This window comes from Corapipo altera, unplaced genomic scaffold (assembly GCF_003945725.1).
Source record: "Corapipo altera isolate COAL_440 unplaced genomic scaffold, ASM394572v1 104, whole genome shotgun sequence".
NCBI classification, from domain to species: Eukaryota; Metazoa; Chordata; class Aves; order Passeriformes; family Pipridae; genus Corapipo; species Corapipo altera.
Genome location: NW_020884920.1, coordinates 3636672 through 3650775, shown reverse-complemented (window position 1 = coordinate 3650775; position 14104 = coordinate 3636672). Strand labels below are relative to the sequence as shown.

Below are 14104 nucleotides of genomic sequence, written 5' to 3'. Positions count from 1 at the left end.
AGAAGGAAGTTCAGAAATATTCACACTGGAGAGATAAAAGGGGCAGACCCAAAGTAAAGGACAGAAGCTGCTGTTTTATCAAATCAACCTGAAGAAAAAGGTAAACCTGTCCAATAGCACAGAGCAGAAACAACGCAGTCACCACAGAAAGATGTTTATACCTCTCACAAAGCTATTCTTACATGAAAAGCTATTTGGAAACTTCAATTTTTCACCTGGCAATGAAAAGTCCTGCAGGACACTGTTTAAATAAGTAAAATTGCCCTATGCAGAAGGCTGGCAAAAATCCCTGTGAAAAGTAACATCAAAGCAAAGAACAGCTGGAGAAACTCTGATGAAGGAAGACCTATATATACACAGCATCAAAGGATTAGGCTGAATATCACTCTGAAAGGACTTTCAAGATTTTAGAGACAGTCAACCTGCCTGACCCCAGTGCTTGGATGTTCAGTGCTTTGCCAGTAAGTCTCTCTGACATTTTATCTGACATTATGCATCAGTTGCCTACAAGTTTATATCCCTCAGCATCTCATGAGTTTGGCTGCATTCTACCAGTTGGTGATTTTTGATGAGCTTTGAGTAGCTGATTAGTTTTCAGTGGCTAAAGCAATGCCAGAGGACTAATAAGGGATTAATAGACTAGCTTCTGGTATAAATCCACAGCTTATATGGCCAGTCAATACCCCCTATGACAAAGATGCCAATATGCTGATGTGCTCCTGCCAATGGGTTGATCTGCTCCCGGGGTTCATTTCCTCCCAGGGTCTGAGTGCAGAGTACGCTTGATTAGTGTGAGGTGGTGCAGGTATTTTTCATCTGCAGACAGACAGGTTCTTGCCAGCAGAGCTCACATCATTTAATGCATGTCAGAACAGAGGCAGCGGTGCTGGTAGTAGGAGAGGGGGATGGATGGGAGTGTGTGTCTGACATTTATCTCTGCTCATATTAAAATCAGAATATGATTTACAAGGCAGTTTTACACATGGCTTTTTCTTACTCCTGCTGGTTCAGTTTAGGAAGGACATTCTGGAGCAAGAAATAGTCACTGGCTTTTCCCAACTCCCATAAAGGAGCAGAGTTTCAGACAGTAGCATATGACATATGGAGACTTGATATTAATCCAGTTTCAAATGATACTGATACCAACCAGTCTCCCTTTTCAGTTCTAAATGTAGAAAGGCTTTAAACTCTTTAGAGAACAGGCTGTATGCCTTTGGTGATTTGCACAGAAACCCAGCAAAGCATTCATTAGGAGATGGCAGCATCCATGAAGCAGTTATTTACAGTTATTAGAAAATATTGATATAAAATAAATGAGAAATACCCAGTTTTTCTTCTACCCAGCACTGAGCATTCAGGAACTACATAAAGACAAACAGGCCACTGCAGGTTGGCCTGCAGTCTAAACACCCTTCCTGATTAATATGAATGCAGGACTGACTACAGTTAATTTATAACAGAGGATTTATATCCTTATAAATGACAACAGACAGCCAATCAATAAAGGATGATAATAACAGCACATAATATCCAGGGAAATTAGAGTCAATTACAGGGTTTACGAAAAAAGAGTGTGAAGTCCAAACCTGAGCCTTAATGGATGGAAGGTTAAGGTGCTATGATAGCTTAAAATGTGCAAATAAACAAAGTAATGAATTACAAGCATATTCACAAAAGAGATTCAAATTCTGTGTGCAAACCAATTCTCTGCAGAGATCGGGTCTTTAGTGAGATAGAAAACATTAATCCTGGCTGCAAGGAGAAGACTTTAAGGAAAACATTTCAAGGTCTGCTATAAATACTTCTAGAATGAGGTTGAGTGTGTCGAGGCTCCTCTAAACTATGAGACTTCACATGCCCTAAGAAAAAATATAGATAGTTCTTCCTTTAATTGTTGTAGTTAATTAGTGTTGCATATGAATAATCTTTCCTTAAAGATCTTCCCACACCTCAAACTGTATCTAATCATGTTATAAAGTACTCCTAGCAACAATTAGCAAACAACTACATATTCTTCACAGATTGAAAATTAACTGATGTACTATAAATCTGCAAGTTTTTAAAACAGTGTAATTGTTTCACGTCCAATGAAGTAGAGCCCATGTACTGTCCAGTGCTCAGCATCCAGTACAGCCCTGCAATTATGGGAATATATGAAAGCTTTAAGGGTCTGGTACTTAATTACCCTACAGATTTTTATACCAATCTAGAGGTGTAAACATGCCTTACACTGGTTGTAAAAAGTAATTACATATCCTTTTGTTGATGTAATTTATACTCTTCTTAAAGCACTTAGAAAGGTGTGGAGGAGCTGTAGCATAAAAATCAGGGCTTTACAGATCATTTTATCTTCCTCTTTGCAAATGTCTGCACCATTCCTGACATGCTTCAGAACACTGTCTCCACAGGCTGTATTTCCCTCCCTGCACTTTCCTTACAACTTATTCCATATTTCTAAAACAAGGTATTCTGTGATTATCAGAACTAACACAGCTGGTTTACTCTGCCTCTGTCTCCCATGTTGAATATGCAGGATGTTGCATATCTTGGCCATGATAAAACCAGTTCCCTGCCATATTTTCTCTAACTCTTCTGGCAGAGTAACCTCAGCCCCTGCCTGTCACAGGTCCTATAAATCCATTCCCCAGGACCCCACTCTCGTCAGCATTTCTATTTATTACTTATGCTGCAGCTGACTCTGACCTGCAAGTGTGGCAACATGTCATTATGAGGGTCAACAAAAATAGATAATTTTTGAATTCACTCAGAACTTTTCCTACAACAGAGACAGAAGCAGAGACTTGTCTCTGCTCAAGCATTTGAAATGTGCAGGTGTTTCCTACTCCAAGCTGTCCATCAAATATGACTGAAATGACCATTCATTTCACAAGCTGTTAGGTGGGACAACCAGACAGCACATCTAAGGAAACTGTGCCATAAACTGGAAACAGAATGGAGAGACTGGTCTCATTTGCTCACCTCCCTGCAAAGTGTACTCTGTCACGGGTCTGCTGAAGGCTCCCAGCCCAGCTCCATTGTAAGATGCCACCTGGATTTCATACTGGGTCCAAATGATCAGGTCTTTCACTAAGCAGTAGTTGATTTCTGCACTGGTGATGTTCTTATACTGGTATTCTCCAGGGAGGCCGGCCAGGCGATACCTACCATATGGGGAGAAAAATTAGCTAGTTAATTAGATGGTATCAATTAAAGCAAATACCCTGACTGGCAAAATAGCTCCCTTTGTGAAGAGGCAATATGCAAAGTTTTACAGCAGAATTATACAAAGAATAATGAAAAATAATCAGAAAGAACAGAGTAGCTCCTGATAAGACCGTATCATGTTTGACTGCTATAGTATTTATAATCTGATCTCACTTAGATTACAGGCTCAGGGCTAAACAAAACGGGTATTTTATCCTGTTTTATGGTTGCAGAAAAATTACAGCTTTTTAAATGTGGCTTGTCTAGTAAAAGCTATGATTTAGTACAAAAAATAGCCCAGATGTGATTTTTATCAGAGTGCTGCTGTAAATCAGCTTGAGAAATGTTTTTTTTCTTCTCCTCTGAAATCTGAAAAGGAAAAGCTCAGAGGGCTCTGACCTTCTGGAATCACAGGCATTGGCATCTCTGGCTTCCACCAGGATTTACCTCACAGAATGCTTAAAATAAGGATGGAATACAGTTGAGACTGAGGGGCTGGGTAAGCACTGGAGTCCCAGGAGAAGGGCTGTGCTAAATACAGATAGGTGGTAAATATCCTGACAAACTTTCTGCTCAGACACGAGAAGGTGAAACACCGAATATATTTTCCCATGTACAAACTGTATTCCAGAAAACAGAGCCCCTTTGATGTGTCTCTTCAGGCCAAGAAACTATAGAGAAGAACTAAATTATAGAAAACAAACAAACCTTGCAAATCTGTGAATGTGAATAATACTGTTTGTTTTCCTTCCTTTCAGAAAGTGGTACAGTGGATGCTTACAATATGCTAATTCACAAAAAAAATCAGAAAACCAGAGGCCAAATAAGGGACACAAGACATTACTATTCCATGAAAAAGACAAATATGGAAACATTTGTATTTTTATTCACCACACAACTTTTACGCACTCTTAGTCATCCTTTGCTTCACTGCAATCTATTGACACAGAACAATTTCAGTGATGTCTTACAGTCAGATTTTAAATTCATCTAGGTTAAATTGGTGCAGTTTATGACTAGACAACTCCATGTATTTCGGCACAGATTTTTCTTCCCAAGTCTTCCTATAGAGAGATCAGTTCTCAATCACTGACAACACCTCTATTTTCTTCTGAGGAGCTCCTTGCCTGACCATATTTTAGCACATTTAATATCTGTAATGCTACACTGCTGTTATTCCATTTATGAAATACAAATGGAAATAAATATCAGCCCTCAGCTGAGTTTACTGAACGTCTTGATCTTCCTCTGCTCTGTGCAACATCCCCCTTTCTCTCTCCTTTGCCTCCTGTGCAGGGTTTATGCTCCCTGGCAAGGTCAGTTCTTAGTGCAGCAATGTTTTGTCTCATACCTAGCAGACAAGGCGTGGAGTGCTCCTGTGATTTAATCTGTTATGCTGTTAGCATGGCAGACCTCTAAATGCAATAGTGGCAGTGAGAAAAAGGGCAGAGGAAGGAGGCCAGTTCAGAAATGTCATGTCTTCACGATTTTTCTCACCATGGACTTTGATGTACACTGCATATGACTTGTGCAGTGCACCTTCACTTTTAAAGATCAGGTGTTCCATCAATTTAGTATCTCGCATGTCTTGAGCTTTGGGTCTCTGGGATGCCTGGTGCTTTTCATTCTGCTACAGCCTAATCCTACAGAAATCAGTGCACAAAGACTTCCCTTCAGTGCATATAGCTGTGACCACACAATTCAACTTGGAAGAACTGCCTGGTTTATTACCTGGGACAGTTGTGCTTTTATGTGATTATCTTAAATTCCTGTTGAATAAATGGTTTCTCTGCTCTGCAGTCAAGACAAAGCATGCAGACATCAAAAATGTTCACAATTTGAGCATAATGAATACAATCACTATTAAAATGGAAAGAGATGTTATGGCAAGGACAGGGATCAATTACGCTGATAGATGATGGAGAAAATACTAAAGTTAAACATTATTGAAAATGCTCTATGGAGAAAACAGCACAGACTGCTAGAAGTAGGAGGCTATGGGATTGCTTTTTAAAGGACTTATTGCTGAGACTGGGAAAGACTCACTGGGAATATCTAAGGAACTGATCCTACTGTTGAAGAGACCAGTTTGAAGCAAAGAACATCTGTACCCCATGCAAATGGGTACCCAAGGCTCAAGGTAAGGTTCTATCCATAGGGAGAACCTAAAACACCTTTCCCCACCTGTCAGTGATGGCTGGCACAGCTTCCAAACTGAGTCCAGCTCTAAAAACTTGCACAAACAAGCACTTGTACAAGTGGCTCACCAGCGTTAATGGGTCTGTGCAGGTGACAGGGAGATTAACAGACTTCAACTCTGCCTGCAGAGAGAAGGAACTTTCCAGCACAATTTTGGGAGCTCACCAATGCTCTTAACATAACAAAAGCCCTTCCATCCATGCCAGCAAAAGTAGGAGCACAGCATGAACAGGATGTTGGCATTTAAACTGTAGCATTTAGTTATCTTTTACAGTTCTGGAGGACACTGTATTAAAAATGTCAGCAGCCTGCCCACAGGAGGCTGCAACCATCACTTGGAACTATGTCAGTGGCTGGGAGTTTCCCACAAAAACTCTCATTTAGATAATGCCTCCCTCACTAGAGGTGTGGCCCTAGCTGGCTGCTGCCACTACAGGATATGTAGGATGCCAAATGAGCAGTAAACTGTAGTTGAATTGGGTAGGAGTGAATACTGAGTCCCAAAAAATTACAGAAGGGAAATGCTCTGCAAAGAGTCACAGTGTGGCAACACCCTTTCCAACACAATGAGTCCTGTGCAAAAAGAAAAACTGGATGTATTCAGGATTCCCAGTTACCTGCCTGAATGTGTTTCTCATTAATAAACAGCAATGGGGCTGAAAGAATCTTACTCAACTGGCTGATTTTCAAAACCAAATTAAGGTCTGCCATGAAGCATCTGACCTGTCATTCCCTCTCTCCATTTTGTTTGGCACAAAACTGAAGTTTATTGATTCTTTTGTTGCTCCTCCGTAGGGCAGGAGCCCTGTTGTGTCTTTGATAAATTTAATTAACCTTTCGAGCAGGAAGCTGAGATTGTAATAAGCAAATATACATCTGCATAGGCTGCACTGTACCAGCTTCCCACATGAACACTTCTAGTACTTGGTGCTTCAATTCCCTTTGAATATGGAAAAAAGCTATCTGGATGTTGTGAGTCTCTACAGGGAGCTGGTCCACTCAGGCAGTGCATTTGGAGCAGCTAAGGGAGCTCCCAGCTCACTGACTCTCTACAAGTCAGACAGGCCAGAATTTAAGTGCCTTCACCCTTGTGACCCCTCTCTCATATTTAACAAACCAAGGCAGACACAGCATTTGCAAATAATAACTAATGCATTTAATGAGACAAATTTTTAGAGACAGTTTTTATTACACTCTTAAGTCACACCGTTTGAATTCCCTCCTGCACACTCGGACCAATGTCTGGACTTTCCAGGTTAGGAAAGCACTTACCTTAGGATGTACCCGTGAAGAACTCCATTATGCTCACTCTCAGGAGGAGGTTGCCATTGCACCATAATAGACTGATTGGTTCGTCCACTGGCCACTATGTTTTTTGGTGGAGCACTGGGGGGCTCCTCTGGTAACATCAACCTGAGTACAAAAGAATGTGATGGACATGAGTGTTGAAATAAATCAGAAATAATACTTCTACTTCCTGTATCCAGCCCAAGTGAACCAGTTTCTTTTATCACAGTCTGATGACTAGCAAGAAATATAACACTGATCAAACTGCTGAAGACATGCATGAAATAGTTACAACAAATCAACATAATGGGAAATCAGTTAAGCAAGCAACAAGACAGACAGCTGAGGTAACCCTATTCTCTCTGAATCACCCAGGCTGCTACAACTCTTTAAAAAGATTACAAGCCTGAATGAGTAAGAACTCAGGTCCAGTGTCTGTGACTCCTTCCAAATTGTTTCTTTCAGCTCTTTCAATATTTTTCATATCAAACTCCTACATTTTGAAAAAGCCATTTAGAGTTCAGCTGTTCTGCAATTCAAGCTCGCAGCAAGCCTTGGTTCACAGAAGAAGGGGGATGCATTTGAAACTAAGTCTGATGAAGCCATCCTTCTATGTCACCTCTGTGTGAGTTCCAGAAGTGACATCGTGATGACAGGGTGGATGCTGTACTCCTGCCCGGGCTAACTGCCGGGGCTTAGCACAAGAGCAAAAAATTATTTCCAAGATCCTGCTCAACTGATACTCTGGAAGCACGAGGACACCTCTCCCATCGTGTGCTGATCTCCTGCATGACCTCACTGCCATCATCACCAATTACTCCTGGCTCCAGAGGCCTGGGTAATGCCAACTGCTCCACTCCCCAAAGATATTTGATCCATTCATTCACAACCAGTGCTTTTTTCCTCCCAATAACTGTAGGTTACTGTACCTTTAGCACACAAATATTGATTGTTACTGTACCTGCTGGTCTCAGTGCTGTACTGGCCCTTTCCCACCTGGTTGACTGCACACACCCTGAACTGGTAGGTCCGGGCTGGGGTGAGTCCACTCACGGTGACACTGGTCATCTTGGGGTCAAGGTTTGAGAGGTGAACCTTCCAGGGAGAGTCTGTTGGAATAATTAACATGTGAAATAATAAAAAAAGTGCTTGTCAAAAGCCCTGCAGAAGTGAGAAAAAGCCTCTGACTGCTCAGAGTTCTTGAGCTTGTTTTCATCAGAGGAACTTTGGGAAGAAGTTTCTTTTCAGCAGAAGAAACCTTCCTGTCAGCCCACACGGTTATGCAGATTGCACATTTGTCTAGTGGAAAGTGATGCTGCACATGTCATGGCATAATAAATAAAAACTATATTCATTAACATTTTAATAAAAGAGGAAACAAGCATGATAAAGACAGATGGGCTGTGTATTTCACAACCCATCTGTTTGGCAGGCCATCACACCACCACACCCATGAGTGGCTCTGGTGCAAGGACTCTAATGAAATTCATGGTTGGTTTGGAATATCTTCCTCCCCAGCTTGCAAGCAGGTGTAGGAGCATGACTCTCTGTGCCAAATCAGCCTTTTGCTGTAAGACCTGAGAAAGCTTCTGCTGTGGATTCTACATGCCTGAATCTTTTTTTTTCCTAGTGATAGAATTCAGCATTGAGTCTAATTGTCCTAGGAAAATTCCCTGGTAGAAACAGCCCTGGCAGTGCTATAAAACCCTGGTTGTCAGTTCCACACTGAGCTCCTCTGATGCCCAAACTACATTTTCAAGTTTTCAAAGAGGTCAGAAATTAAACGTGTTGAAAATTAAATATTCTGACTTCTTTTCTCCACAGCCTGGTGACACAAATTCTCCCTGAAGTCATGGCTGAAATAGTGAGGGAGAGGTGACATTTGGTCTGTGTTGCAACACTACAGCAATGGAATCAGCCAATTTAAAGATTTGTTCAGTTTTTAAATAATACCAGCTGTTTTCATGCTCCCTGCTCAAAATTACTAACACTTCTGGAAATTGCTGAGGAGCTAGCTGTAGATTTTGGCACTGTTATCTGTGCACATTGCTCATCAGAAGTGCATCGTGTCTCCTGGCAGGTCACCTCAACGTCTGCCTGAAAATGAAGATGAGATGTCCCAAATGTGGAAGGCTGCTAAAATTCACACCAAGGCAGAAACCACTAATTTAGCGTTTTTCTGGCAGATTCCTTAGCAAGTTTAAGCCCTCCAGGGTATGATGCCATTTGGGCTATAAACACTGCATCTTTGAGTTACTCCAAATGTATTTATTCCAGTAATGGCTTTGCCAGAACAAAGTCTTTTTTAGCAGGAAAACTGACACAGCAGAATACTGGGAATGCTGGAGAGGGACATTTGCACAGTAGTCAAATTCTGTCCTTGCCAGTTGTTGATTTAGCAACAGTCACTTTGGCTGCAAGATCCTGATGTCAATTTATCTTAGTTGAACATTGAATTTCTCTTAGAGAACACTTAGAGGAACATACCTGTGCTATCCAGAAAAGCATTCCTTAGGAGTTTTTTTTGCACCCTAGTTCCTTCTGAATTTTCTCAAGCTTCCTCCCTTAAGACTTCACAACCAACCTTGTTAAAGCCAGAGTGCACAATAACAAATCAAGGTAAGCTGAAGTTAAGGTATGGCTGACCTAGTCCGTTGCCTGAAGCAGCTTCCTGAGGAAAATGGAAGAGCAGACACCAACAGGAGAGTGAAACACCCTTGTATGAGCTACTTGGGCAGTGGTCCGTTTCCTAAAGCATTTCATTTGTTTACTGCTAGTGTAAACACCACCTGAGAGTGCTTAACCCAAGCAGCTCAATGTAGTGAGCAGTTTGATTCAACAACAGGCCCTATTAATCTCCTCAGCACCTTGGGGCTTTGCTCTGTTTATATGCTGCATCTGTAGAATACTTTATTAATTCTTTTTCCTCTCCTGGTGGAAGATAAAAGATCTGGCAGGAAGAGAGATTAAACTGAAAACTAATATAAACGAAGCCTATTCATCTCCTGGGCGCTCTGATTCGTAAAGGAGGGTAGTTTGGGGAGCATTTGCTCACTCACAGAGCAGTGGATACAGTGAGTGTGCAGAGTATCTTTAAAATTTAAATGTCAAGTCCTTTTTTTTTGACAATCAATAAACAAAACACTTCAAAAAAAACTCATCTCCCTCTTTAGCCGTGCAACAACAAACCCCAGAATTGTGCAGAAGCTCATTTTACTGGAGAGAAGAACAGTTCTGACACTGGAAACATGCCATAAAATTTTCAACACCGACTCTCCTCTCCTCCAGGGATGGCTGTCACTCACCTGTCCCAGGATGCCTGGAGAAGCTCCATGGTGACAAAAGACTTGCCAGGTCAAACTATTAAATAAGCCTCTGTTAGAGTGAACAGGCTGTGCTAATCCTTCATTTAACTTAAGCTGCCCAGAACATACTCTGGGTTCTGCTTGCTCTTCCCCTGTAATTGCTACTGTCTGAACAACTTCCATGTTTAGCTGTCTTAGGGATATTGGGTATTCTGAATAAACTCTGATTGCCTCTCCAAGTTCATTTATTGGAAATGAAGAATCTCACAGGCTGCTCTCTAGTTTGCAACGTCATGGTGGGGTTTTAGAAATTACTTTTGATCTGTCAGGAATTTTTGGATGTGCTTGTGATGTGTTCAGTAACTCTGGTTACTGGCCGAGAGGCGTCGCTTCTGTATTTCCCCATCTACCTTTCAGTTCATGCATTAACTGCAAATTCCTCAAAAATCATTTCTAATTTGATATTACAGTTTAGATCTACTGCAGAAAGCTGATTTTTGCAGGTTTGGAGCACATTTCCATCTCCTTCCATCTCCAGGGGGTTTTGCAGAGATGGGTAGTATTGGAATTTGCTGTACTGCTGGAGTTCACTAAATCCATCTTTCAAACCTTCATAACAAAATGATATTGCAAAAAATCCACATAAAAGCTAGATGGTTCATCCTTTGTTTGGTAGGACTTAAACAAAGACTACCAATGGCCTGAGAAAAAGTATCTTAACATTATCCTGTTTAGATCTGAGTCACAATTGTAACAAACAGTTTTAGTTTGATTTTTGCTGTGGTTTGTCAATGTTTTAAGTTGTTGCCACTTGAATATTCCTACCAAATTCAGGATGACAATTCATAGGTTTTAAGTTAAGCATGTACAGATGCTTTTCACGGGAGCTTTTATTATCTCCTTATTGGCACAATGTGATGAATCTGAGTTATATCATTACATCACACAGCACAGATATCCCAGAATACAATAAAACAAAAATGGGCTTTTATCTTAATTGTACTCAGCAGAATTCTTTAAGTCTTAATTCATTTCTTCAGTTAAAAGCCTATTCAGAATATTTTTTTGATTAATTCCTTAAGTCTAAACCTCTTTGGAATAAAATTAAGCATATCCCCCTCTAACACCACGAAGAGACTTCATTGGAATTCCTGGGTATAATCGCAACAGGGGCCAAACAGGTCATGAAACATCCAAAATTATATTAGTGCAAATGACAGCAATGCATGGTACTATTTATTTGAAAATCCTATTTCAAATCAAGGTTCACATTCTTGGCTCTGTGTGGGCAGGAATACTTAATGACTGTGTTTCCCTGGAACTGTGTTTTTCAAATTAGATTATAAATTTGCCCCCAAATGTTTAAGGCCATATGTCTCAAGTCACCCACAGACACAGTCTACTGTGAATACTTGTAATTTGAGAATTATTGCATTGTGCCAAATACATTCATTTTAAAAATTAGGTGGCTAGAGTCGTTCATATTTCCAGCAATTTATGTGCACGATCTGCCACTGTTTTTTCCCTCTAATTAAAATAAGGTTTTTATATCTCTTTACTGAATTGATATTAATGAAAAGGAGTTCTAATCCATGCCAGGTGGAGTGACACGCCTCTCTCTAATGCAGCTGGTAATTAAACCCCTGAAATTCATACTCATTATTTTGAACCCTCTTCAGCTATTTCTCTGCAACAGATATTGTTATTGTGTATTCATTTACGGTAGGTGCTTCAAAACCTACAATGGATCCTGAAGCTATTAGAAAATTATCCGAAGCAAAACAGCTTAAAAAAAAAAAAGTAACAAAACAGGGCTATGTTTTGGCACCTGTGACTGCAAAGCAAACCCCACATATTCAAACTCCACAGAACTAACAACAAAGTTTTCTGTGCAGCTTTGCTAACTGGAAAATAAATCATAATTCTGATGTCCCTCCCTCCCCTTCACACGTGTGAAAGCCAAGGGGGATTGGGATGTGAAGCACATGGTGTTTTGTGCTGCTGTGACAGTGACAGAGCTCCCGACGCCGGCACAGGAGCTCATGGAGGGTGTTCACTACCTCCCTGACAGTTGCTCTTTCTGCAGCACAAAACCCAAAAGGAAATTGTCTTTGAAAAGCAAAGAGAGCTCCTGCACAGTCCTATCAGACCAAACTATACCCACACAAGATCAAACGTCAGCTTCGTTCACAAACAGCGCCTGGGAAGGGTGGGAACAAAGGGAAGGTGGTGGTTTCCAGAGGCGTAGGAGGTCTGGAGAAACTAAATATTAACCATGCCCCACTGAGATCAAAATAACTCTGAAAAACAAACTTCAGGAAAATAAAAACCAAACCAAGACAGTGACAATATGCAGACGTTACAGTCAGCTTTCCAAATCAAAGTCACTGATGATGTTGTGCTTTCTGTTGGCATCCGTAAAGCTGAGCAAGAATATACGAAATGAGAGAGCACAGCAAGAGTGGAACATTCAAGGGACTATTCAAGTCCTACTTCTGTGGGTAGCCATTTGGACACTGCACATGTAAGCAAAGTAAATAAAGACAAAAAATTTAAAGGACAGCAAGACCTAGAGTATATCTGGGAGTTTAGATGCTCAATTCACAGCAAACCCGGCGTGTGGCTGGCTTTTGCAGCAGCAAGCTGCTGAAGTACATATACCTGGGATTTGGGATAATGAGACCCTCTCAGTGGCAGATTGCAATGCCATCAGCCAAAATTATTTTATCTATCATGGAGTGAGCAATGGTTCACAGCATCCTGTGGAGTTCTGTGGGATTGTCTGCACCATTTCCGAAGAATTACTGTTGATTTTCGCTGAGCCTCTGACAAATTTCAGTGAATTAATTATGAAATTATAAAATGACAGCACATTTACCCCGTTGCTATACAACTGCAAGGCATCCTAGCTAGAAAGGGACTTGAAAGGTCTTCAAACTCTCCATGACATAAGATGGATGATGGAATGAGATGATCTTTAAGGTCCCTTCCAACTCAAGCAATTCCATGATTCTCCTGGCACTGAGTGAACTGCACCTCTTCTTTTAGGGACTCTCCCCAGTCAATGCAGCCCACTGCACGACCCAGGTTCACATGTTTTGCCAGCTCTGTGCTGTGTCTGTGTAAATACAGCCCTAGAACCTTTGCACTGTGCTCCCAGACTGGGACTTCTTTGGCTTGTCATTGCCAAAGCCACTGGAAAACAAGAAACACAAGGGTGTTTCATCCTTGGGTGAAAGAACAGGGAAGGAAAAGCAGAAAGGCAGTTACTTGCCTGTAGTCAATAGTAAGAAAGGAGAGAAGAGTGAAAATAAAAAGGAAGGTCTTGATAAAAAGGTAGAGGGGGAATGCAGGACACTGTTTTTTCTTAATCATTCATTACAAAAAGATCAGGAGTCTTTGCCTGAACAGAACTATTTTAAGGACAGCAGTTCCGGGCATGACTTTGGATTTCTGCTTGGATTAGAAACCTGCACTTTGCTTAACAGTTGTCAAGATCATCAGTTCTGGGACCTCCACATCTGAAAAGTTATGCACTTCAGCCTGCAAAGGAAAAGGGTTGTATGTGATCTGAAGCCCAAGTTTCCTCTCAGGCTCTCTGTGTGGCAAAACAAACCGCTGCTCTCTAGATAATCAGAAATCAGGAGTGCTTCACATTCAGCTATGCAGTGACTAATTTCCATATGTCAGAAAAAGTGATGCTCTTAATTTTTTCATCAGGAATCAATTGTTCAGCTTGGATTTCCAGCTCCTAGGGTGATAGAGATTAGAAAGTATTGCCAAGGTGACCGATTTCCATATAACCTCATCTTTCCATCAACTCCTAAGGAGGCATTAGCAATGTCCCTGAATAACCTTGCAAACTGAGAGCCACAGAGGCCCAGGCACAGAGCATGATAAATCTGGAAGAAGTGGCAATTCACAATGACCAGGTTTGTAACCCAGGAAGATACCTGGATATCTCACTCAAGCATCCTCAACCACCTACCTAAAAGAACGACGTAAAATGATAATCTAGGAAAAGCAGAGATAATATATGAGTCCACATACAGGTAAGACAGTAGCTCCTACTGACACCCAAGTTTTTTCCTTTGACAGACCATCAGTTC

General features: G+C 41.1%; 1 protein-coding gene across 4 annotated transcripts in view; it reads right to left on the bottom strand.

Annotated features, from left to right (window-relative positions):
* SDK1 (sidekick cell adhesion molecule 1) overlaps nucleotides 1–14104 on the bottom strand; it is a 391574-nt gene that overhangs the window by 107782 nt on the left and 269688 nt on the right. For all 4 annotated transcript variants that reach the window (XM_027656578.1, XM_027656580.1, XM_027656579.1 and 1 more), the window contains 3 exons: nucleotides 7652–7799; nucleotides 6676–6816; nucleotides 2980–3161 (listed from right to left, as the gene is read on the bottom strand). In XM_027656578.1, coding sequence (XP_027512379.1) covers nucleotides 2980–3161; nucleotides 6676–6816; nucleotides 7652–7799 — 471 coding nt within the window. The remainder of the gene's footprint in view (nucleotides 1–2979; nucleotides 3162–6675; nucleotides 6817–7651; nucleotides 7800–14104) is intronic.